This window comes from Erithacus rubecula, assembly GCF_903797595.1.
Source record: "Erithacus rubecula genome assembly, chromosome: 3".
Lineage (NCBI taxonomy): Eukaryota > Metazoa > Chordata > Aves > Passeriformes > Muscicapidae > Erithacus > Erithacus rubecula.
In genome coordinates this window covers 131,422,683-131,449,811 of record NC_136689.1, presented here as the reverse complement: position 1 = coordinate 131,449,811, position 27,129 = coordinate 131,422,683, and the positions used below count along the sequence as shown (strand labels likewise).

Below are 27,129 nucleotides of genomic sequence, written 5' to 3'. Positions count from 1 at the left end.
CCAGCGTAGCGGCCCCTCGGGCTGCTGTCGGGGCGCTGCCCGGAGCGGCCGCTGCAGCCGGTGTTCCGTGTTGTGCCGTCCCGGTGGGTTTCCCGCAGCCCGCCCCAGCGGCTGGAGATGAGCGCTGAAGCGGAGGGGCCGGATGGGGCCGGCGCGGGCAGCACGAGGTGACGCCGCCGCAGGTGCCGCGGCTCCTCCAGCGTCCCGGCGGGCGCGGGCGGCGCCGGGCTGGGCAGCGCCCGGGACAGAGGGACGGGCGGCGGCCCTGGGACGGTAACCGGAGGCGACGTTCCGAGCCTGGCCCGGCAGTCTTATCTGCAGCCCTGCTGTGATTTTGATCCTGGAGAGTGTGGGCTGCTGCTGGCAGCTACAGGATGAAGTCGCCTCCCTGCTGCATGTCTCTTTCTTCCCAAGCATCCTTGGAGGAACCAGGGACTAGCACGTCCCTGGGTTCGCTGGAGTCCAGCGTTTTCTCCAGTGAGGAAGAGCAGGGGCCCCTGCTCCAGAAGGTCATTCCTGCTCTGGACTGCTTTACTATCAATGTAGGAGGCAGCCGCTTTGTGATGTCCCAGCAAACTTTGTCTTGTTACCCTGACACCCGCCTTGGCAAACTGGCAGTAGTGGTCTCTGCTGCACGGGATGTGGCTTCTGGCCTCCTTGAGCTCTGTGATGATGCCAACCTCGTGGAGAATGAGTATTTCTTTGATCGGAGCTCCCAGGCATTTCACTACATCCTGAATTACTACCAGACAGGGAGGCTGCATGTGATGGAGCAGCTTTGTGCACTCTCTTTCCTGCAAGAGATCCAGTACTGGGGTTTGGATGAGCTCAGCATTGATTCCTGCTGCAGAGACCGGTGAGTTGTGGGAAGATGAGGAGGCTTCCTTATCTTGTGGATTGTGGGCTAGATGAGTTCAGCATTGACTTGCATTCTGGGACACTCAAGTGAGAGATCCAGCAGTGGTGATAGGTGAGGTATCAGGAAAAGCTGAGTGAGTTGAGCCCCGAGCGCTGCTCTAGCACTGGATGAGTGTCAGAAATGGAAGATGTGTTGGAGGAGGTCACAGTCACCGTTTGCTGTGGGAGCGAGCGGTTGCTGGTGAGCTCAAGACAGTGAGACAGTAACAGGAGCAGGGTCTGGGATGTCCTATAGTGGCTTTAGACTGGCCCTGGAAGCTCAAAATGTTTAAAAGGACAATGCCAGAGATTAAAAGGTTTGGGAAAGGAAAGATGCCCCTTCAGTCATTCAGTTTGAGGTTATGATAGAGGGATTAGATGTGGAGTCAGGCACAATGCTGGCAGGGTTTGGATCCTGCCCACCTGCGCTTTAATTTTGCAGGATTTCCAAATCCAAGCTGAAGAGGCAGAAGGGGGGTTGGTCACCTGCCAGGCTGAGTGTGGGTGGCATGGCTCCAGGAGGAGCCATGAAAGGAAGCACCGCACGTGGATGTAGCAGCTTACAGGGAGGGGGCAGCTACAGCGGGAACAGGGCTCGCTGGAGACAAATTATAACAGGCAGTTCAGGGACGAGGTGGGTTTTGACTGAACCACCCCCAGGATGTTTCTGTTAATTCTATTTGCAGTCAATTTTTCCCACCATATTCAATGTTACTGGTTTGGATTTTATAGTTTTGAAGAAATTAATTTTCTGAAGAGTGTAACTGTTATTTGGCAATAGCAGTTACGTCAAAATTATTAGAAACAAAGAAGCAATACCATCCCAAAAGCATATTGGAGTTATCCTACCCTAGTATGGCTCAATTCCTGAGAAAATTGGAGCCTAGTTTTCATCCCCCTCTTCCTTCTCTGGTAGATGTAACTGAATGCTCCTACTACTTTAGTGATACATGGAGCTACAGACCTCTTTGACACATGCAGAACTAACTGTATTGAAAGCAAAATTGCGCAACACCTTTGTCCAAGCCTTGGGATTTGCAGCAGTCAGAAAAAAAGATATGGAAGAAAAAAAACTTTGGTGTATTTAGTATGTTTATGTTTCACAAAATTCCACTTTAAATATACTCTTAATCTGACAAAACACTATTTACAGTCTGTAAGTTTTACTTAGTACAAATGCTTGTCCACTTTGTGTGAGAGCCTACATATCTAAAGAAAGATACCTTGTCATCTTGGTGTATATTGATCAGTTCATCCATGAAGTGCATGGCTTTTATTATGCCTTCAGTTTTACTACTGCAAATATTGACCAGCATAATAAAAATGCCCTACAATTAAACAAATTGAGAACTGTTTAAAAATAGAGGATTTGGTTGTGCCAGAGTTGCTTCTAAGAATTCATGTTAGTCGTGTTGCAGATCCTATTGTGGTCAACGTGATCCATGTGAATAAATTACTGTCAATGATATTACTCTGTATCTAGAATGTGTCACTGATGTGAAATGGGGCAATAGAAGCATATCAGTCAGTGGCAACATGCTGTAGGGGCTCAACTAATAAAAGCCATATATGCTTGATATTAGGGTTTTCTGAGTTCACATAAGGTAAATTTTAATGTGTATTCTTATCACTATAAGACAAGCATCTGCCTATTGGTATTCAAAATGTCTTGGGGGGTGTTCCTGGGCAGGTACTTCAGGAGGAAGGAGCTGAGTGAAGCCTTAGACATCAAGAAAGATGCAGAAGAACTGGATGCCCAAGATGAAGAAGAGGATTTTTCGGGTAGCCTGTGTCCCAATGTCAGACAGAAGCTTTGGGAAGTTTTGGAAAAGCCTGGCTCCTCTACAGCAGCCAGGACTTTTGGCACCCTGTCCATGGTTTTTGTGGTTGTGTCGATTGCCAACATGGCCTTGATTTCCGTAGAGCTCAGCTGGCTGGCCCCTCCCCTGCTGGATGCCCTGGAGTACCTGTGCATTGCCTGGTTCACAGCAGAGTTTGTTCTGAGGCTCCTGTGTGCACGGGATCGGTGTCGCTTCCTCAGGAGCGTGGTAAACATCATAGACCTCCTTGCAATTTTGCCTTTCTACATCACCCTGCTGGTGGAGAGCCTGTGTGGTGGTGAGAGCTCCCAGGAACTGGAGAATGTGGGGCGCATTGTCCAGGTGCTGAGACTTCTCAGGGCCCTGCGGATGTTGAAGCTGGGGAGACATTCAACAGGTATATTTGGCCATGGCTATGATACTTCTCAGTTTCATTCCCTGCAACAGTTGTCCCTGGGCACAATCCTCCATTTTGTGTGCATTTCTGCCAAAGCTTTTTTACACAATCTGTTAGCAGTAATGGCGTTTGAAAATCTTACTTTTTAACGTTATAATTGAGTGACAAGGGCCTTCTCTGAAAAATGTTAGCTCTTCATGAAGCCTTGTATATTGTTTTCATTGAACATTTACAAAAACAGACCTCAGCATTGCCTACTGTAAATCATCCACCAGTCATTGATAAATTTTAAAATATATATATGAGTTGATTTTGTTAGGGAGGAAGCACGGATCATCAGCACAGACTTTTTGTATTATCCAAGGCCCACTAATGACAGATGTTACAATTTTGTTTGCTTAAAAGTATATGTGAAGAATTGTGTCATGATTTTGTCCATGTCATAGACCCTGGAAACAACCACAGTGAAGAATGTTTCAAGGAAACAGTTTAAAACCTTTGCAGTGATGGGTCTCTGGCCCACTGAACCCACCAGTATTCCAGTGGTGAGTGGAGCCCATCAGGGGTTGCTCAGGCAGTGGGATCTGGGTGCAGGGCAGAGCAGCAGTGCCAGTTTCAGCCAGAATTCACCAGTTGGTGTGGGGCCCTTAGTGCCCAGGCACTCCTGACAGATGAATGAGCAGCAAGCAGGGGTGGAGTGGAAGGCAAAATGCATTTCTGTCAACTAACTTGTTCACACTCTCTGGTGAAAGGAAGGTATAAAAGTTAACATTTTCCAGTGGGAATTTGTCAGAGGAAGCTAGAAATGATTGGAGAGTGTTGAACTTCCTCTTGCATTTCCCCTGATTTTATTACTACTTCATGGCATGTGCATGCCTGGCTATATGAAAGAATAAAAGCTGTCTTGGCATTTTCAAAATGATTTTACTGTGTTCCCACTTAAATCAGTGGAGAATATGGTACTGAATTTGATGGGGGAAATGTTCAGCTTATGCTTAGCTTTGAAAAATTAAATCCTAATTGTAAATCATGATCTCTGTCCTGCAATATTAGCTGTTCTGAAGACAGTGATAATTACTCAGTGTACATTAAAATGCCCTCTTAGGATTTCCAGCCATTAAATGATTAGATGCCTGTTCATATTTTTGGAGAGCTCTCTCTATGAACTGGCCCAAATTCAGCAGGAGTTGCAGTGTGCTCACAGCAGCAGAATGTCTTATTTTTGTTATCACTGAAGAATAGCAAACCTGCCTGCCAGGGGCAGGAAGTAGCTTTGATACTACTCATAATCATAAACATAATCATAGTGGTTTGGGAAGTATCTTAATCTTACTCTCAACCCTAGATTATGCCTATACTGATGCATAACAGTCCTTTAGAAAGCCATTGGGAGGAAGCTCATAGTGATTCAGTCTGGCAATGTGTTAGTTTTGCTTCATTACAAGTTTTGTAGGGTTTAGTAGAGGTTTTTTGCAAGGCTTTTACCCACTTTTGATGGTAGTTGTAATGTGAATGCCATCCTCTCTGTGTTTTGAAAATAAGAAAAAAAATTATCTCAGCAGGGCACTTCTGTGCTGACTAACAAAATGGTCTTCCAAAAGTATGTTGATTCAAGTTAAGTTTCCAGTTTATTGCATTTGACTTTTACAGAGTGAATGTGCTCATTCTGTCACTCAGTTTTGTGGCTCTTTCTATTGACTTGAAATCAGATATTTCTGATATTCATGTAGCTTCTAACTTCAGGTATACTGCTTTCAAGGATACGCTAAACATTTAGGTCTATTTTTTCCTAAATTAATTATTCAGTATGTACCACAGTTTGTCACAATATTGAGTGACATTGAATTTAATATTACCATGTTAGGTGAAAGTGAATTAATCACATAAAAATGCGGTATCCTGCTCTGGAGGTGTGCTGTCTTCTTTTACAGGAATCACATTGCTGGTTTCAAAGCACAAGTAGCAATACTTGTATCAATTTAAACCACTTGGAGCAGTGTTGCCATTATTGTGTTGCTTCTTTGGTAGGTCATTTGCTGCCTACTTAGGTCCAGAATGCTAAATCAAATTGGTATCATTTAAACGTAGAAACCTACTGTTCTGATCTCCAGTCTGAAGAAATTTATTAATGTGCATCTAAATAAATCCTTTACCAGAGCTCCTAATAGGGGATGAGCCCCATATGTATCATGCTCAGAGAGCATCCTCCTTGCACATACCTAGGCAGTCCTGATAAACCTCAGTGTTCAGGGTGGCTCTTGAAACTCTTCTGCCTTCTTGCCTTGGATCTGACAGCTACCTTCCAGTGAGGCTTCTCTCCAGCTCCTACACTCTCAGACCAGACAAAGCTTCAGGCACTGCTCAGTTGTTTTGTGTGGCAGGATGAATGCAAGAACAGAAGATCTGTGTCTACAGGCAGCAGCTTGTCTTTCACCAAGTAGGGGTGTTCACAGTCACAAGGAGAACATCTCTGTGGTACTTTACAGAGCCATAGCAAAGCTGGGATCACAAACAGCAGCCTGGCCCTGCTGTCAGGGGCTGGAATGAGTGAGGTGATAAAAATTCGTTTCTTCTTCACTTTCAACAAATAGCAACTTAACCCTTTCTATGGGACAAGGACAAGAATTAAAATAAGAAATGAAAAAACAATTTCTGCCCCTTTAGAAACTGAAGCCAGCTCACTGGAGAGATGTGATGCTTAAAAAAACTGGGGCTAAACTGTGTGAGTGTATAGTTATTTATGCAAACTACTGTACTTCATCAAGGAGCCACTGAGAAATCAGTAGTACATCTGTCCATAAAATGATTAGCTAGATGGCAAGACTGTTCCTCCATTATAGCAAAAATATGTGTTTTAGAACTTCAGGGATAGATGAGAATTGAAGCTGTATTTGTTGTGTTCTCAGATGCTCCTTGGCTGTTGCCTTCCTCCTGGGGCCACGTTTTCAGTGAAGCCTTGCTGGTCTCCTCTGGGAAGCACATACAGAGGGACTTTGAGGTGAAGTAGGGTATGAGCCCCTTGCTTGCAAAGGCAATGGGAATGTATTTGAGAGAAGACCATAGCATATTTAAAACTGCCATGCCTCTACAGTCATGAAAAGTTTAAATTTCAGCATATTTTGTGTCAAAACTTAAGGGTTATTTATAAACACTGTGTACATTGAAGTTCCTGAATATCAGCTTGTATTGGCAAGTTGCTTTGGACAAAAGAGAGCTATAACTTGACCTGCATGGCAGAAATGCTTCCCCTTCCTCCTACCAGGGCTGGGGCTGCTTGCCAGCCTCACACCAACTCTGTTACAGCACCTTAGCACCTTCCAAGCATGAGTAACCAAGCTGTCACAGCTCCTGGCAAGGAGCTCTCATGAGAAGCTGTAAGACTGGCTGAGGTGTCTGTGCTGGAACAGCCCTGGTTTGGCCATGTGCCAGGGCTTGAAGACACTTTTGAAAGGTACAAAGTTATATAGTAGTATACTTTATACATGTTATTACACCAACTGATTCCCCTTTGAATGAGCTCTAAGTCTAGTAACTTCTCTGATTCATAGATTTGCCCAGAAATATCTCCTGACTTTATCTAAAGACATAAAGAATTATATCTTAATTTTAGATCAGTATAATAGAACTAAGAATAATAGAAAAAAAAAATCAGACCCTGAACAGTTACAACAACTAACCATAGGAAAAATGAGAATGTCATCATAGCGATAAAAAGAGTTAAAAGTTAATGTTTTGTTCCTCCTTATTTTAATATATTTTATGTGAAAGCTGCTTTTTATTTTAGTTATGATTCTCTCAAGATTCATCATAAGGTACAAACCTTGGCTTTTATACTTTTCATTTATGCTTCCAAAAGAAGTGCTACAGGAATAATTTTAAATTGTACCTTCTTCCTAGCTCACCTGAAAAGACTTATTCTTCTGCACTGCTGATATTATTGTTTCACAAAATAAGGCAGTCATATTGACAGAAAAGATTGCACTGATATATCTTATGTTAAATATGTAATCTATATCATGGTAACAAACATTCTACAGATCACAGTTATAGTAATATAGGACTTTAATGTGGGTAAGTTCTTTACTGGAGTTGGTAATATATAGCATTGGAAGAAAAGCCCAACATTGCCTCCAAACTCTTCTGTGTACTTCCAGTCTTTACTGTACATAAACAATACTTTTACACCCATTAGACCTGCAGGGAAAAAGAGCGAAAAGCAAGAAATGTTAATATCTTGTAGTTTGAGGCTGTGGAAAAGTTGAATTGCTTATAACACTAACGAGCATATGATGAAGTCTGCAAGCAGAGGCAGAGCTTCAGTAAGCTGTTTTGCAAACACTAGTTTAGTGAGAAGTATGCCCATGAAGGGTAATTCATAACCATTATGTTTTTCTCATGTATTAGAGAAAACATCCACATTTTTAAGGAACAGTATTAAAAACTAATCCAAAGTGATTCAAAAGTAATTTCATTTTCTTATGTGTCTCAGCTGAATTGTTACCCTGTTATTTTCCTTCTTTTTTATGTGTGCAATATTTATCCATTGCACTTTTTTTGGATTTACTTTCCTACTTGCTTCTGTGGGGCAGTCTAGCCTTGAAGCAGTAGCTCTAACAGGAATTTGGGGGGGTTATAGACAGTGGTCCTAAACTCCCTGTGCAGCTCATGGGCAAAAGGACTGATGCACTACATAGTCAGTTAACAGGATTCCATGCTTGGTATTGAGAGGCTGTGCTGTCTTGAGTTTGGCACAAGTGCAGCTGTTACTGGAAAACTTTATTTGTTTTGATGTCTACAGATAGAAGATAATGATAGAGCTTTGGGAGGGGGATGGGAAAGAGAGTCTGACAACTATGAAAGGTTTGAAAACAGTCCTTAAAGAAAAAGTTATTGAGTGAACTGAACTGGGGTCTAAGCATTCACATAGCAACACGAATTTGGTAACTAAGGGCTCCTTGGTCCAAGGGAAAAATAGGACAGTGGCTGGAAATCAGAGGCTTGGCACATTCAGTCTCCAAGTATAAAGCAGGTGCTTCTAGTGGGTTTTTAAGTAGCTTAGACTGGTGCTAGATCTTCTCTTACAGCCAATTAATAAATGAAGATAATTTAGTTTGTCTAAATTTAATGTGTACATAGTTCAGATGATAAGTAATGAGGAGAATTCCTATGCTCTGTATTAAGAAGATAGAGATGATGTCAGATGTTCAGTCTGGTACTGTGATCTATTTCTGTAAATCACTTTTTCCCAGCTTCTGTTTAGAGCAGTGCCTCTTTTATCCTACCAGGGTCAGTGCCTCATTTGACCAGCAGAAGTGCTGATGAGAGATGTGGTGCTCAGAGGCCATCATGAGCATGGTCACCATGAAATGAGAGAGTTTTCAATTCGTGGTGAAGTGAGGAAAGAGGTTAACAAAACCTCTCACATGGATTTCCAGAGGGCAGGATTTGGCCTGTTCAGGACACTGGTTCAGAGAGTGCCTTGGGAAACAGCCCTTAAAACAGAGGGCTCCAGAATCGCTGGACATAGTTTCAGAAAAAAATCTTAAAGGCTCAGGAGCAGGCTTGTACCTATGTGCTTAAAGACAAGCCAGGGAGGAAGAAGAGCAGCCTGGATGAACAGGGACTTTCCCCCAGAATTCAGAGAAGAAAACAGAGTTTATGACCTTTGGAAGAAGGAGAGGAACTCAGGAAGACTACAAGGATTTCATTAGTTCATGTAGAGAGAAAGAAAAGTAAAAGCTCAGCTAGAACTCAATCTGAGCACACCATGAAAGGTAAGAAAAAGTGGGTTTATAAATACATTACCAAAGAAAAGAGGGCCAAGAAAAACTGTCCTTTACTGGATGGAGTGGGGGAACGTTATCACCAAGGATGAGGAGAAGGCTGGAGTACTTAGTATCTTCCTTTCCTCATTGTTTAACAGAGAATAGATATCCTCTTGGCAACCAGCCCCCTGAGCTGGTAGACAGGGATAGGAAGCAGAATAGACTTCCTGCAATCCAAGAGCATGTAGTTAGTCACCTGCTGTGCCACATAGACACTCAGGTCTGTGATGCCACATGGGATCCGTCCTAGGGTGATGAGAGAGCTGGTGGAAAAGCTTGTCAAGCTACTTGTCATCATTTATGATCAGTCTTCATTAACCAGGGAGGTACAGGTAACTGGAAGTTTGCAATTGAAATGCCCATATACGGAAGGGTCAGAAGGAGGATCCGGGGAGCTACAGCTCTCATCTTGGTGGTAGGGAAGATTATGGAACAGATGATCTTGAGTGTGATCACACAGCATATACAGGACAGCCAGGGGCTCAGGCCCAGCCACTGCAGGTTTAGGAAAGGACAGTTCAGCCAAGGCTTGATGATCCTGATCTTTTCTGACTACGTTGACTGCGTAGTGAATGAGGAAGAGGTCATGAATGTTGTCTACCTGGGCTGCAGTAAGGTCTTTGACACTCTCTCCCACAGTATTCTCCTGGAGAAACTGGAGGCCTGTGGTCTGAACAGATGCATTCTTTGCTGGGGTAAAACAGGCTTGAGAACTGCCCTGGGGAGTGTTAGTGAATGGTGTCACATCCAGCTGGTGACTCGTGGGGTCCCCAAGGCTCAGTATTGGGGCCAGTCCTGTTTAATGTCTTTATTGATGATCTGAATGAAGGATCAGGTTGTACCTTCAGTCAGTTTGTAGATGACACTAAGTTGGGTGGAAGAGTTGATCTGCTGGATGATATAGGAGAGTTCTGCAAAAGGATCTGGACAGGCTGGATAGATGGGCTGAGGCCAACAGTACGAGGTTCATTAAAGCCAAGTGCTGGGTTCTGCACCTGTGTCACAACACCCCCTGTTGCAGTGCAACAGGCTGAGGGAAGAGTGGCTGGAAAGCTGCCCAGAGGAAAAGGATCTGGGTGTGATGAGCCTGCTGTGTCCAAGTGTCCATGAAGGCCAGTGACATCACAGCCTGGATAGTGTGGTCAAATGGACTAGGGAAATTATTTATCACCCTGTACTCAGCACTGGGAGGCTGTACCTCAAATCCTGTGTCCAGTTCTCGACCCCTCACTACAAGAAAGACATTGAGGTGCTGGAGCATGTCCAGAGAAGAGCAACGAAACTGGTGGAGGATTGAGAGTAAATCATGAGGAGTGGCTGAGGGAGCTGGAGTTGTTCAGCCTGGAGAAAAGGAGGCTCATTACTCTCTACAACTACATGAAAGGAGGGTGTAGCCAGGAGGGGTCAGCCTCTCCTCCCAGGCATCGAGCAACAGGAAAAGAGCAAACAGCCTCAGGATGTGACTGGGAGGTTCAGGTTGGACACCAAAAAGAATTTCTTCATGGAAAGGGTGGTTAAGCATTGAAATGGACTGCCCAGGGAGGTGGTAGAGTCACAATCCTGGAAATGTTCGTGAAACAACTGGATGTGTCACCTAGTGCTATGGTTCAGTTGACAAGGTGGTGTTCAGTTAAAGATTAGACTCAATCATCTTGGAGGTCTTTTCCAATCTTACTGAGTCTGTGATTCTCAAGATATGTTCACCAGCATTCAAAGAAAACATAAAGCCTTTAAATAAGAGATGTTTTGCAAAGATATGATGACAGCTACGTGAATCAACCTACTGACAACATTTCTTGTCTTTCAGGCTTGCGGTCTCTTGGGATGACTATTGCTCAATGCTATGAGGAGGTTGGCCTTCTGCTTCTTTTCCTCTCTGTAGGAATCTCTATATTTTCCACTGTGGAGTACTTTGTTGAACAAGGTGTGCCAGGCACAACTTTCACAAGTGTACCTGGTGCTTGGTGGTGGGCAACAACTTCCATGACAACAGTTGGTTATGGTGACATTAGGCCAGACACTACCATTGGTAAGGTAGTAGCCTTTATATGTATACTATCAGGAATACTGGTTTTGGCTTTGCCAATAGCTATAATAAACGACCGATTTTCCGCCTGTTACTTTACACTGAAGCTGAAAGAAGCTGCTCTTCGGCAGCGTGAAGCTTTAAAGAAGCTCATGAAGAACTCATCCAGCGATTCGAACATCAATGTCAATTTGCGAGACGTGTACGCACGCAGCGTCATGGACATGCTGCGGTTAAAAAGCAGAGAGAGAGCAAGCACGAGGAGCAGTGGTGCAGATGACTTTTGGTTTTGACTTTGGGTGTGATGATTTTTGACTTCGGAGTTGTTTAACCTTGTGTAGCACATAGACTACGTCAGAATTTTAGTATTAAGTATCTCTTTTTTTATTATTTGCCGCGCTGTATTTGCTTTTCTAGGTGGAGTTTTACTTACTTGGACAGACTGAAATATCTATTGTATGCAAAAGGCAGAATTCATAACTGGAATTGCTCAAGGAACTCTAAAACCTGCTGTCAGAACTGGATTGTGGTAGGTGAGATGGGAAATAATGGATCCATGAAAGTAAAACAATGATGCATTTGTCTGATCTAAATCCCTACTAATGTATCATAATAAAGTCTTGGTGAAAATTGCCACAGTGGTTTGAATTTAAATATCTAGTTTTTGTATTTGCAATTGAAGAGCAAAAGTCGAAGGCTTTAAGGAAAACTGAAAAGGGAAGTCTAAGTGAAATATTGAATAAATGTAGAATGATATTCCTATGACAAGTTTAATCTTGATCCCCTTTCTTATCACCATCTTCTACTCTATTTGAATGAAACAAAGTTATTCTGGGATAGTGTAAGGTGTGGGGGGAGGGAGGAGGAAATGGGTTTGGAATTTTCTAATTTTCAGGGAAGCAAAGGGCTACCAGATATAGTATGGTTTTAGGAGATAGGTAGATGTATCAAGGTGCAAGATCTATAGCAAAGTACAAAACAGTCGTGAAATAAGTGCTGTGATATAGAGTGTCCTCTGTAGTTGCTTTAGAAATTGCAGGAATTAATACAGCCTTTGCAATGCAGAAGTAATTTACAAACTTAGTTTGAACTATGCCTTCTCTATGTATTTTGATTCCCATGACTTACTTGTGTAGTTAAGCAGTTTTTGTGCTCAAGTAAAGTCATCATTGGATGGCAGGAGAAACAGAAATTGTAAAAGATAACAAGCTGTTGATTGCTCCGTCTCCCATTAAAATTGTAGGTATTCCTAGTGAACCAGACTTTTTAAATTATCTTCACTGATTCATTATTAGAAAAATGTAATTAAAATATTTTGTTTCAAAGGAAAAATGAACACTTGTTGGACTGAATGCTTACTTTATGTAGTCATCAGAAAAACCTAAAATAATCAAAAGTATTTTCGGTCCAATTTCCCTCCACCCACCCACCAGTGGACCAATACCATTATTAGCAAATAAAGCTTTAATATAATTTCATTAATCTATGACATTGCCATAGAACGGATATAACTCAGCTAGTAGGTTAAATTTTAAAATTCACAAACATCTCACATTTCATGTTTCTTTAGCATTTGGGCATTTTAAACACTAAAAAGATACATCTATTAACTATGGATTATTAAGCTTTATGTATTTACATAGAAGGCTTAAACTGCATCTGAGCATATATGAATGGGTGAAATAACCTGCTTAGAATAAACATTGAATAATACTTGTTTTGAAACGAGACTGTGTTTTTCTGTCTGTAAATAATTGTGTAAACATCATACAGCAACCAGGATTTTCAAGGCACCTTGATGCAAACTGAGCAGCATTTTGCATGATACTTCTGATTTGTCAGCTGGCATGAGCATTTTGATTTGGGACCAATGCAGCACACACAGCTGTCACCAGGGGCACAAGGAAGATAAACACTGGACACCAACAGAAACTGCCTAGGTGTGAAAATTTGTAGGCTATCCTCATGGTCTATGGTAAACAGAGAGAAACTGTGTTATCATAGTGTTCTCCTCTCCCCAGATACTCTATGAATTCACCACAAAACTCCCAGTGATGTCCAAGAGACAAAATTAATTGTGCAGGGGAAGGTCTGGTGCAGCCCACTCTAGGTTATTATTTCATAGCTCTTTGGAGCAGGAAGTCTCTCAGGCTGCACAAATTGTACAGGCTGTTTCTCATTCAAAAGTCATTCTAATTATAGAGAATTAAGAAGAAGCTTTCATTGTGGGAAGGCTGTTTTGTAATGTCTTTTGTGCTGTCTTGTACAGCATCTGATCTGTGTTTGAGAAAGGAAATGCAGTTAAATAGCTGATTGATTCTCTTTAGGGAAAGGCTGCTTTATTGCATCCTGTGCTCTTTATGACTCGAAAGAATGGGGCAAATATTCTGGGATGTATTAGTTGATTCACTCCTTCTACCATCTTTGGTGATACTTTCCTAGAAATGCCTGTGGGGAAAACATGGCTCAGGCTTTACCAAGTAGTGTCTTTGGGCTCTGTTTTCAGATCTCTTGATTTTAGGTTGACCCCCAAGCAGTGATTGTCAGTCGTGTTGTTTATACAGAACAGTTATCTATCATGTTACAGGCTGAGACAAGCAAATCATTTTACAAAGGAAGGCCAGTTCTGCTTTCAGCTCCTACAGACAGAAGGATCAGAGCATTCATACTGAGAAACACACAGTACAGGACATCACAACTCTAAAAAAAATGAAGCTACACCATGTACGTGCTACCACAGATTTGGGAAATAGCTCAGCCACCAAGGCACCAAATTAAGAATCTAAACTTTGCTATCTTTAGAATGTCACACTAAAGACAAGAAGCTACCTTTTGTCCTCACTTCTGTTCTGTGATCCTGCAGCAGACTTGGCAGACGTGACTGGTAGCATTGGCTGAAAATCGAGTGTTTTAGCTCTAAACACCAAGTATTTTCACAAACTCACATTGAGGGTTGCACGTAAAAAGAAACAGCATATATGCTGCAGCACACAGAATTATCTTGATATCCTGCAATTATCTTGATTTCTTAGTATTAGAATTAGTAATAGTGAAAATTAAAGAAACATATAGAACAGTTTGAGTAGAAAAGAATTTTAAAGATCATCTACCTCCAACCCCCTTGGCATTGGCAAGGACATCTTCCATTTGACCAGGTTGCTCAAAGCCCCATCTAGTCTGGCCTTCAGCACTTCCAGGGGTGGGACATCCACACCTTCTCTAGGTGTGTGTGTCAACACAAGCAGGTGAGTGGGGCAACCACAAAGTCACTGTTGGAATGCAGAGAGTTGGTTTATTCCTGTTCCCTTACTCTTGGGGGGACCCTGAAAGCAGCACTGGAGCAAAGGTACATAAAGAAGATGCAGGCACCTTTAAACTTGGTCCATACTAGAGAATCACTGGCCTGCTGTTGACTCAAGCTGCAAGGTCACTTAATTGGTTTCCAGACCTCCTTGAGTTTAATCCATACCTTCCAACACTGAGCAACCTTACCACCCTCATAGTGAAGAGTTTCTTCCTAAAATTTAATTTAAACCAACCTCTTTCAGTTTAAAGCCATTCCCCCTAGTCCTGTCACAGCATTCACTTGCAAAAAGTTCCTCTTCATCCTGCTTGTACAGGCACAAACTACAATGTAGACAAACAGTCTGAAAAATCTTTCAAATTTGCTTATAGATGCTTAGGGACAGCTTTTCCTTTGGGCCTTTGTAGTCCAAACCCACCAAAATTTTAAACATCACTCCTGGCAGAGAATTGCCTGGAGATCAAGGGAGATAGTTCTGCTCCTCAGCCTGATGAGACAGATCTGGGTGATGTGTCCAATGCTGGGCACTCCAATGCAAGAAAACAGGGACAGGTTACTGGGGATGCTCCAGCAAAATAGTGAGGGTCAGATTGCAGAGACCAGCACATTGGGAAACCCTTGTGGGCAGGAGTGCTGGTAGCTGGGGGGAGGGATTTATCAATTCTGGGGTGTTTTAGAGAGGTATGTATGTAGAAATTAATGTTTGCTAGTATTTTACATTACTTCTTGCAGTGATTTTGATCTCGAATGCATACTTCAATGATCACTTTAATTATGTGTTGTTAGTAAGTTAATAAACCACTTCAAATTTGATTTGACTGTGTAAATTGAGCAATTTTTCCTTCCTCCTTTGCTGGTCAAATCTCAGCTTGTGGTATTGCACATAGCAAATATGGTTGAGAACAAAAAGGAGCAAGAAGGAAAGGAGAAAGTTAAGAGGTCTTTTGTAAAGTTATTTATGTTTTCAGACATAGAGAAGTATTTTCATCTTGTTATGATTGATGAGTGACACGTTTTTCTCATTTGCAGCAGCATTGTCCTCTCAAAGCTCCATTGAAGTATCCAGGCATAAACACAGCTTTAGCAGGACACACTGGTGAGAAGCTCTCCATCCCAACGGGGCTGGAGCAGCTGTTGCTGATGTCTCCAGTGCAAGCTGTCTGTGCTCTCCCCACCCTCCCTCACTGCAGAAAGTGTGGAGCAGTGCAGGCTCTAGTCACACCTCTGATTGCACACAGGGCTCTTCAGGGCTCTGGCTGCTTGTAAAGGGCATTCACAAAGAGTAGGGCTGGAGTTAACTATGTCTCTAAGACTGAGATGCTTTATTCAATTACAACCTCTTGTCAATTAGGGTTGTTTGTGGTTTTGTTTGGATTTTTTTTTTTTTTAGAAAGGGTTTTAATGAGTACTGTAATCATTAGAGTTTTTCCTTTTATATAAACACAAATACTAGAAGTCACATACATCTCCAGACAAAAGCACAGCTGCTGCAAACTCTGTAGCAGTTTGGATACATTTAAATTTGGTGTATAGTGAGCCTGACCTAATGATCAGTCAGTAACTAAAGTAATTCCTTCATAAAATGGATTTTAATTAAATACTAAGTGGCACAATTTGCTTATAATTACTTTGTTGTTGTTTGTTATATATGAAATAGAGTATTTTCTGAGAAAAGCACAAACCCAATATGTAGGGCTGGTACTTCTGCTAGAGAATTGCACTGTCAGCAGAAGGAACACAGTCCATTTTCCCTGTGCCTCTCACTTGCATGTTGAAAAGCCTGAGCAGACACATCCCTTCCCACAGAAATATCCATTCCCACAGAAATATGGGAGGGAAATTTTGTGCAGGTGGGTTTTTTTCCTGCCACCCTATTACAGGATTTCTACATGAAACAAAAAAATTTCTAAACTTAGAACAAAGCCTATTTGAAGATATTTGGGGTACTATTCCATATTTTATTTATGTTACATTTCTGCTTTGCAGAGACCAGGAGCCCCTTTAGCTGGGGTGAGGATAAGGAAGGAATCCCCCCTAATGTCATAAAAACAAGGCCCAACACTAGTCAGTGTAAACCTCAGTTTTTCCCAGTCTTTCTTAGACCCCCAAGAAACAGCTGGTGAGATGGATTTACATACAAAAGAACCTGGAACAGCCTGAAGTTAGGCTGGATCTTATATGAAGTCTACAGTTGTGTTCATCTAACTAAGATTATGTGAAATGCCTATTATCATGTGAAAAAAAAAAAAAAAACTAGGCCTTTGTAACAGCTTCTGCAAATTAAAACCTCTTCCTTGTCAAGAAAGACCATACAGATGTAAGATTTTGTCTAATCATCCTCAATTCTGTACAGCTTTCAATAAAATGAAAAGCACTTGCAAGTCACATAGTATTTCTGTGTGGTCCTGCAAGCTGTGACAGACATTTCATTTCCTATGGCTTAATCACAAAGGCAGGTCTATTTGCAACTCTCTGCAGCAGACATAGATCCTGGGAAATGGCTGAAGTGTACATGACTCTTCACTACCTAATGCATGAACAGCTTTCTCAGTAGAACTTGAAAAGCTTCAGAACAGCCTCTTGCAATTGACATAAAAACAAGCACAGTGAATTGACTTGTCCTAAACACATTTTTCAACACAATAAAAAAAGGCAATTGGCTTGGACATAGTTAAAAGATAACCAATAAATTCCCTCTTTTCAGCTGGCCCTATGTTACAGATTTCTGAATTGCTAACTCTCAGCATGAGGTATGAAACATATTATGCAATTCAGATGTCAAATTATGGAAGAGCATTCCAAGCTGAACATGTCTTAGTTTAAGAACTGCTGTCCAGTGAAGCAACATCCATAATCTCTTAGCTTTTTTGTCCTAAGCCAGCAACATCATTACAGCCTTTGGAAACTGCCAGAGTTACAGGCTCCATGCAATCACTCCATAGGTTTTCTGTTATGTTTTAGATGCTGCAGTGATAAAAGTTATTACTACTGAAACCCTGAACAGACAGACTAAGCATTCAATTAATGCTGAATATACAGGAAAAAAATAATGAAGGTAGAACAGGAAAGACAAAATTAATTTAAATTTAAATTAATTTTAATTTAAAATGAGAAATTGACATTCTTCAGCTGAGATTTACCAGTGTCTTTTTGTGACTGACCTTGTGTGTTTTAGTCCTCATATCTTCTCATAAAAAATGAAGAACAAATGGTTTACTGCAGAGGAAGAAATTATTTTCAGTACCTTAACTGACATACACCATAGATCCATACCACAAATTAGATCACACACTAATAATTCCTATCTGATCCTACTGTTCAGCCATGTATGTCATACACACCTCTGCCCTGCAAGCACATGCCTTCATCCATGCATTGTTCTTCTGTAGATCAACATAAAACAACCCCATCTTTTTGTAAGAATTAAACACCAAGTTAGAATAAAACCAGATTTAATCTATTTACAATTGCTGCTATTTTTTATTTCTGCTATCAGTTCTCATTTAACTTTCCTATCTTCTCTTTCTGGCAGGAATTGCCAAAAAACAGGTGGAAGAATTTCCAGTCACAGCTTTTCACTGTCAAAATGCAGACACCTACCCCACAGACCTGTATTCTGTTTTCCTATACTAGAAACAAAATCCTGGTCAAAAGATGTGAATATGGCATTTTTTCCCCAGGTTTAAAAGATGGCCTTGATTAGGAAGTAAGAGAACCACAGTTTTCCAAATTACTTCAAGCTGTGTGCTTATAGCTGGCCAAAACTGACCCATCGTTAACACAGCTATTTATATCACTAGGAAACTAGACTTCAGTAGCACAGTAGCAAATGAAGAAGGAATACATTCTGAGAAAAGAGGTCAGATCTCACTGAGGAAGCATTGCACTAAGTCAAAACACAGCCTTTTCCTAAAGACCCTTCCACCCAAGTGTGCTGCACAAAACAAACCCTGTATTCAAACTGAGAGTGTAAAGGAGAAATGCTTGTCCAAAAAGTCTTCATAGGGATTAATTGTAGGAACAATGTGACATGTTCCCCTTAGCAAGTTCCTGATGTCATGGAATTACAAGAAGGAGAATTTGGCCCACTTCCCAGCCAACACTCTCTTATAAGAGAGGCTTTGTTGTATGAAAGTTTCATATGTGGTCCAACCACAAAAGGGACCAAAACAAACATCCAAATTATGGCCTCTGTTATGCAGACTCTCTCTTTCAATATGGAGATTAATCCAGTTTGCTTCTGCCAAGCATCACAATGGAATTACTGGCAGGCTGAGCTAACAAAATGCCACTGGCCAGCACTACAACACAGGGGCTGCATTATGCTGCAAATGCTCCCATCAGCTGTCCAGCAGATGTAACAATACACAAGCCAAAAGTTTTAAAATGGGAAAGGAAAAGCTCTTGTGCTCACCTATAACTGGGATTTCAGTCTGGTTCAGAGCTAGTGCATTTCACTATCAATTATTTAATGTACTTAGAATTCAAAACTAGAGTAAGCAAAATATTCAATGCAAAATTGATGAGTGTAATTTATACAGTATCTTTCTGTATTAAGAATGTCACTTTCCAGTGACACTTCAGTATTTCAGTAACCACTGCTTACATTTCCTCAGTAATCATTGCTTACATTTCCTATCACAAACATCATCACAAACTGCAGGCCTGTTTCCAGCTGGTGGGTAGAGACAATTTTACTTATTCATGGTAGGCTTTCATTGATATTATCTTTTCTGTTTCTGAAGATCAGATGTGCTTTTCTCACCTGCATTTTCACATCTCAGATCAGAGCTAGGAGATCATTTCCAGGGAGACATGTTCCTTCAGAGTCACACTAGAATGGTGGTGTCTGTCTGCAGCAATACGAGTAATAAGCAGGAGAATGCAGTGCAGGTGTAATAACAGGAAAGTCACACAAGTGTCTGTTTCAGAAGCAGAAATGCTCTGTGGAGAGCAGAGAGCCTCAGCTTTTGACATGGCATCCTGCAATCTAAATCCAGTCTGTGGAATGAAGCCAAGTGGTTATTAAATAAGACCAGTGAAATGCAGCCCCACAGGTTGTGCAGGCTGAAGGAGATGCTTTGCACATCAGAGCTTCATCTCCAGATAATTTTTTTTTTTTTTTTTTTTTTTCTTCGGGACAAATTTTACACCAAGGCAAAAGTTAAATGATAGGTTTGCTTTTGATATCTGAGAAGTGTTGGTATCTTCAATGCAGCAGTATGATAAGGGAATGAGAGTAAAAGAAAACAAAGTGAGAGAGCTGAGAGCTCTGAAAGGTTGTTCCTGACATGAGTTTAATGCAGTGTAGTCCAGACAGAAAGGACAAGGACACCAAAAGAGTGGCAATTAGCTTTATTTACTGGTTCCATTCTCCAGCTCCAGAAACCAATCTAAGGCCAGGGATCACAGTGTGCAAAATGCATCTCCCATGCTTATTCAGGTATATAAAAATGACAGGCATAATCCTGACTTTCCAAGGAGAAGGCTAGCAATGGCAAGTAGCAATGGCAAGTAGCAATGGCAAGTAGCAATGGCCAGCATTGGTGTTCAAAATGTCTTTGGAGGACCAGCAGTACATAAGTGCTGCAAGGGGCCTCAATCCAAGGATTGCACTGCCTAGCAGCAAGGTTTATATCCCCTCTAGATGCTGCAGAGAGGTTTCATAGCTATCACCCCAAATTGAGAAAGTGATAGGATACTGGGGAAGGTACCATTGTTGCTGCACCTCAGTTTCTGATTCAGTGTGTCGACACTTCTTGATGTTTTTAGAGTCACACCAAAACATGGCTCAAGAAGAGGGGCTGCAGGTCTGCAACCTGTAGAGAGCCCTCTAATGCAACATCTTGGGGCTGCTCTGGAGCCTGGCAGTAGAGAGAGAGCTCCAGCTCCCTGCTGTGCAGCTATGGGTGGGTTGCAGAGATGCCATAGACCACTTGATTGAGCTGATGTTTTCCCTTCCCTTCCCTTCCCTTCCCTTCCCTTCCCTTCCCTTCCCTTCCCTTCCCTTCCCTTCCCTTCCCTTCCCTTCCCTTCCCTTCCCTTCCCTTCCCTTCCCTTCCCTTCCCTTCCCTTCCCTTCCCTTCCCTTCCCTTCCCTTCCTTCCCTTCCTTCCCTTCCCTTCCCTTCCCTTCCCTTCCCTTCCCTTCCCTTCCCTTCCCTTCCCTTCCCTTCCCTTCCCTTCCCTCTAATATGGAATCAGAAAGGCAATGCTGGAGACTTTCTATAAGTCTATTCCTATTTTGTTGGGCTGTGTGCTCAGAAAACTATGGAGTATTTTGTAAACAACAAATTAGAGGCTGCTTGAAAACCACTTCTGCTGCTGGAAGGATTCAGTCCCCACCGAATTATTCATATGATGCCATCACCACAGCAACCAAGCCTGTAAACAATGCTGGTGATCATGGATAGCACACCAGTACTTGGTTTTGTGATTAGAAACAAAAGCTTTGCCAGACTGTATTCCTGGCATTGCAGGCTCCCTGATTTAAATGCTATTTGGATGTTTTGCTCTGGAGTGCAAGTACATTAGTCTTTGACATAAGATGTAAAAAAGAGGTTAAACTTCAGTTCTCTACAAGGTCATCTGGTTACAAATTAATGTTACTTCTGCGTTAGCAGTGCATACCTGCCACCATAATGATAACACATTTATTAACACACATAGGCCCTATTCCTTCTGAAATAAGACTAACATGAAAACTAACATTTAATTATGATATCTACAGAGTGGGATCACTCTTTTGAATTGCCCATTAAAGACATCTAGGAATTCTGCAAAACCCATAGCATATAATCCCCTACAGAAATATTTCATTCATCTGCAATCTGAAAACTATATAAACCTGAAACATGATCTTTGTAGAGTAAAATGACTACATCATACTTGGGAATAATATCCCCTATGTGTTCTTAATAACTTAGAACAAAGGGTTATTTTGTCATTAACTCCTGCAGGGCATTGATATGGCTGAGACAGCTATATAGTACTGATGAAAAAACCTGAAAAAGGTGAGGGTCTAATCTACTGCCTCAAAACTCACATCAGTATGGGTGAGCAGTACTATAGCCCTAGTCCTAGATAAGCACAGTGTAGAAAATCTTACACTGACACAGCTCATCTTAGTGACTATTTGCAGATATTTCATCTAAAATAGGATGTCAAAAATTGAATTGATTTAGACACTTACAATTTAGAACTCAAAGTCATGGAGAGACAAAACATTCCTTTGCAGCCGTTCCTGGCACCAACAAGTTTATTGTCTAACCATTCACCACACAGATTTAAGAGAAACTCCTCACTCTGAAGCCAGTTAGAACTGCTTTGAATCTATTCAGGCTGCATCTGCAGAGCTGTGCTCCTTTCTGGGAAAACGATAATGGTCCTTTCTGGGAGGATTTATTGAATGGGAAATAATATTTGTTTTCTTTTTTTGCTCACTGAATTAAAAATTCTTCTTCAACTCTCTGAGTCCTCAGCACAAGCAATTCCAGGAATTAAATGCATAATTTTTGGTGGAATTAATCTGAGTGTAATTATTTTGGATGTCTTACAGAATGTCTTAACTTCAGTTACAAGTGGCTGGTATCCTGCAGATGGAGATATTAATGGGATAAACCAGATTAAAATCTGCAAGGTTTAAGGAATGAGGAGAATTCACTAATGCTGATTTTAAGACTATCCAGAGGAAAACATGTCTCTGGATTTTTTGAGACAAATGGTTAAATATTTATGATCTTATTTCTCCAGCCTCACTGGTTTCTTATGACTACATCAGGCATCAGATAATCTTAAAAAGTTTACAAAACTTGATGTTTTCATAAATTTTACTTCAATTTCTTCCATCAGTTCAGAGAGAAAATTATACATTCCTCATTTTATGTCTAGCTGTACAGCTGGGGAATAACATCAGGTGCTTTGAGTGATTAGCTACAAAATATGAATCACAATTACTGAATCATTGAAGTGAGTATTTCACAAACAGCCTTCAGTCTGAAGTTTATTTATGCAAAACTACTCCACAACTTCTTGTAAATAACAAATAGTCAAGAAGGAGAAAAAATTAGGTTTTTTATTTGCACATCAAATGCAGGTCTGCTTTAAAAGAGAACAGTAACTTTAATAACAAATTTGACCCAGTACATGATCTGCTAAGGGCTCTCTTCCTTCAATAAAAAGTTTATTCTTAAATTTTAACTGGGTTTTTCTTAATTTTTATGTTAAGTATGTTATTTTAAACACCTGTAAAAGACTGATCATGCATACCTGATGTTCATTTTAGTTGTAAGACTATATAATCTAGCTAGGTTAAGCAGCATCTGTTATGGTTATGTCTTAGTAAAGGCCATCAACTTAATGGGAGAGAGAATAATTTAAAATTATATTTCACATTTCATTAATCTTTTCTACAGACATTATTACTCTTTCTCATCTGAACAGTAAGCAAATTTGACATTCACACAATGACTACTGTGATTAATCAAACAGGAGACATGAACAGAAAAAGAAAGCATCGCGCCATAGAAATGCAGGAAATAGTTAATTTGTATTTTTTAGAGACTGCTAACATAATTCCATTCCAGATGGCAGTGAGAGTGCAAATCTGTTCTGTTCTGTGAGGATATGGGTGTTATAATAGGCTCCAATGGATCAGATTTATTTTCAATGTTTTTTTCCACATAATATTTTAACCATTTCAGACAAGAGCTATTTTGTTTTGTATGCACAGTATGAATATTCATATAAGATACTGTGTGTCATTACTTTTCACAAAATGCTATATTATGGAAATGATTCTTCTCCAGGGGCATCTCTTCTTAGAAGCTGATAAATTGATCAGTCTGTTCCATATAGGATCTTCTCTTAAAGCCAGTTTACAAATAGACTCTCTTTCCACGGCCTTTTCCCTCCTTTGACCCCTTTACTGATGTTCCACCTTCAAAAGATTTTTTCCTGTATAGGATTCCAGTGTCTTCACACTTCTCAAAGCAAGAAACCTTATGGATTACTGCTCCCCCCCTCTGTGATGCTCCTCAGTCTCCTTGGATGCTAGGGTCTCTGTAGCTTTACAAGAATGCTGGTCTGGTGGTGTTAATTTCATCCCTGAATATCAAAGTCCTAGAGAAAACATGAAGTTATTAGCATGATTAGATTGGTATCCTTCATTCCTTTTCAGCCAGTTCATTCATGTTTCAATGCAAAATGAAAAAAAAAGGTTGTGAAACCTGGTTATTTTAAAATTAGGAGGGATACTGATGTGACTACACAAGCCCCAGCATGCTGCACTATCTGTCCACAGCTGCACAGTCCCAGATCCATCCCTCAGCATCCCTATCCCTCTCTGTTCTGCTTTCTGAGGCCCCACTGATCAGGAGTCTTCTGTCAAACCTTCCTGTGTTCCCTGTTCTAAATGATCACACTCTTAGGAAAATTGTTTTCAATACAGAACATGGTTTCTCTGGCTTCAGGAGCTTCATGAAGCATCACACATTGGAATACAGAATACATTTGATTCTGTAGTCTCTGGACTACCTACTTCATGGCAAGAGCCAAGAATCTGGCAAGTGTTGTGTATATGTGTTGAGAGACAAAGAAATGAGAACAAATTTCACTCCTTCCAGTTAGCTGCACCTCACCACTCAAAAACAATGGTTGCTGTTTCAATATCCCTTCTATATTTTCTATCCTGCTTTGCTGTATTGAGGATTTTTATTTGTGTTATAAGCCAGTTGTGCAACATGTGCTTTAGAACTGCCTTCAAAAGACAGAAAAGAAGAACTGTGATCTGCATGAGCATCTGTTGTGTTTTTCAATGGCACATTAGAGAGACATAATTCCTTACTCCACTGTAAGGTAACCTGAAGAGTCTTCAAGGAAACTAATTTACCTATTTCATTTCAACCTGCTATTGTTTGACAGAAGACCAATGATATTGATTAGCATATCTATGTAAACTTGTAAACTTGTAAAAAGCAAAATAAAACTAATTTTCTTTAAGGTAATGTTGATACCAAGGGATTAATAAATGGTTCAATAATACTGGAACTTGCAGTCATGGTATGTGTAAAAACCAGAAAAGCTGGGAGTAGAAGACTGAGCTTTCATGCTCTGGACCTGCTCAGTAACAATTAAGAGGTAATTGTGATACAATTCTATTTGGGTCTATTTTGTTAATTTGCATTTTTTTCATCACTTTTTAGAGTTTTTAATATTTCTTAAGCATACAGATTTTTACTCAGAAATTAGGCTGGCCATAATGACCAGAATATTAAAGGTTTAAAGCATATTGAAGCTTGGACAAGGAGATCAACTATCAAATCAGTGGGAATCTTTGTTCATCTCTAAAATGAGGTGAAAGAAGGAAAGCACAAAAGCACAATCACTTTTATGACTGTCTGAGTATATTGGCAATTTTCACTCAAAAACTCAAAGTAGCCTTAATGATATATTAATACTCTTTATACTAATGAGATACTAATTCTCTTTTTATTAAAATTTTTAAAAGACCACTGAAAGCGAGTTGATTGTACTGCAAATGTACATATATCACATAGTTTATGCCATACTATAAAGGATTTATTTCTTCTTCCTTTAATAGATTCTCTCAGTTAACTTGAACTGAATTAAATGTTATAACTAATCTTAAGAACATGTCTATGATATAGCAGTTGCTTACACACTGAATATTCTTATGTGCATATGTCTGTACCTGGAATTCTGTTCCTGATTCAGATATTGATTTGAGTACTACTTGTTCCCTTATAAAGCTGAATTCAGTTAGCAAATCTGACTACTATGTAGGTGATGAAGTATTTAACATTAATTTTAAAACAGGACTATACAAAGTAGATAGAAAGAACTGTAGAGATATTTCTCTCAAACACTTGTTGAAATTTCTAGAATATTTAATTGCAAATAGAACTGAGATATGTATATACAACGTATAAAATAAATAATATATTTGTCTAGTTTAATAATGGAAATTGCAGGGCAGTGTATTGTAACTAACCAACCGATTATTCTGTTTCTCTGCAACTTTGAATTTTGCTACACTTCAGAAAGCACATTTGTGCATTAATATCTGTTCATCCATTTCATCACTAGGATGCTCAGATGCCTCCAAAAATACCATTCATTGTTTACAGAAATAAAAATGATGTGTTCTGATGGTTGCCAAGTGGATAATTAATAACACAAGTATACCCCAATTTTGTTTTTTTCAAGGGTTTGTTTGCTTGTTTTTAGTAATCACACCAAAGTAATTACTTCTTAAATGCTAATTTGAAAAAAACAAATTTCACCGTGGAGAAAAATGTTCTCAATATACATTGAAAAATATAAATGTAGTGCCCTTTCTCTGGCTTTTTTAACACCACAGGAAGGTATCTCAGGGATGAATGTACTTATGTTGTGATCAGATAGGATCCTAGAAAATGGTAATTATGAAGAGTAAAAAATTGTTTCAGAACTAAATGCATTGGTAAAAAGAAAACAGAGATGTTACAGAACACTGATGGATGCTGCATGAAGGGAACCATTTGCCTCACTGGGACACTAAAACACACCACACTGAATAATGAGCCAGGGTATGGCAATTTATATGGTTGCAATATCATTTCATGGTGAATAGCATGTTAGAGATGGCATTGATTAACTCATACAACAGACATGATGAGTAAATGGATTTCACTTTCTGCTTTACTATATAATCTTATTTTAAACATGCATGTAAAGTGAGTTGGAATTTCTTGGCAATGGCTTCAAATTATGTTCAAAGTTATTTTAAATGGGGAAGAGGATTTATCTAATTAACATGTTTCTAAGCAAGACATTCTATAAAATGAGAACAGTTTTATGGGAAAACAAAAACTCTTTTACTTGCCTACACTGCTGAACCCTTATATTGTTTTAACTGAGAATGCAGCTTTCATTCTCACATCACAAGCAGACAACTGGAATCAGTAGCAAACAGAGAAGATTAGAGAACATGATAACTTAGAGGCTATGGAAAAAGCTAGGTTACTAGCAGTGATTCAGCTGTGATGAGGATCTATTCTCATAAATTAGAAATTGTGACAGAGTGTCACTTAAAACTTAACATATAAAGTTGTCACACTTTATGCAATATTGCACTCAATACATGAAGAATTTCAGGGCTCTAAAGCACTATAAACTTCCTGTTGGGTTTCAGGCTTCTTTTGTTATCACATCACTGAGTTAAATCTTCATGGTCCAGAAAAAAAAAGATCTTTCTGGCATCTGTGTTTTCCTGCTGTTGAGTATCAACAGTGGGAATCTTCTCCAAATCCAGAAATATCTTCTCCAAACAGAACTATGAGAGAATTCATTACAAAGGGAAGCAGGTGGTATTTATAAGAAGGGTGAGTATGAGCTGCCTTCTGACTGAATGGTCCTTACAGTCATGGACTGCTATCATTCTTTGCATAAGCAAGAAAAAAAATTTGTTCAAGTCCATGGGAGAGTAAAGTTTCATACAAGTTTAATTTCACAATACTGAATATTGTGAACAGTCAGTTTTCAGTTCAGAATACCAAAATGCTTGTGGCATTGCCCCTGCTCACAGAGCCCTGGCACTGTCCAGAGCACAGTCCCACCACATTCCCAGAGCAGTCTGGAGACCCTCTTGGAGTTGTGGCTGCAGGCCAGCAGTTACCACATAGTGGTCACTCAAAACAGGACAGAAAAACATTTCAGAAAACATTGAGGGCAGCACCTTCCCACAGCTATCAGGGCCAGCTGTCAGGGAGCCACTGCCTGCTGTCTGCCCCTGAGAAGTGAGGCACAAGCACTCCCACCCTCTGTACCCAATCCTTGCTCAGCTACTATTGTCACAGCCTGG

General features: G+C 40.4%; 1 protein-coding gene across 4 annotated transcripts; it reads left to right on the top strand.

Annotated features, from left to right (window-relative positions):
• The first annotated feature begins 218 nt into the window (after positions 1-218).
• KCNV1 (potassium voltage-gated channel modifier subfamily V member 1) lies at positions 219-11,599 on the top strand. 4 transcript variants are annotated; one of them, XM_079301619.1, is made up of 4 exons: positions 219-856; positions 2,588-3,114; positions 10,747-10,790; positions 11,073-11,599. In XM_079301619.1, the coding sequence occupies exons 1-4, from the start codon at positions 375-377 to the stop codon at positions 11,256-11,258; spliced, it is 1,239 nt and encodes a 412-aa protein (XP_079157745.1). In that variant the 5' UTR covers positions 219-374; the 3' UTR covers positions 11,259-11,599. The 4 variants fall into 4 exon arrangements, with proteins under 4 accessions (XP_079157745.1, XP_079157743.1, XP_079157744.1 ...); XM_079301617.1 differs by having other exon boundaries at positions 10,747-10,973; XM_079301618.1 differs by having other exon boundaries at positions 10,747-10,968; positions 11,073-11,238.
• The last annotated feature ends 15,530 nt before the right edge of the window (positions 11,600-27,129 follow it).

Bases quoted from the DNA above. Each gene is read 5' to 3' on its own strand.
- KCNV1 (XM_079301616.1), top strand. From the start codon at position 375: ATGAAGTCGCCTCCCTGCTGCATGTCTCTTTCTTCCCAAGCATCCTTG. The intron at 857-2,587 runs GTGAGTTGTGGG...GTTCCTGGGCAG, and splicing joins GATTCCTGCTGCAGAGACCG to GTACTTCAGGAGGAAGGAGC. The intron at 3,115-10,746 runs GTATATTTGGCC...CTTGTCTTTCAG, and splicing joins GCTGGGGAGACATTCAACAG to GCTTGCGGTCTCTTGGGATG.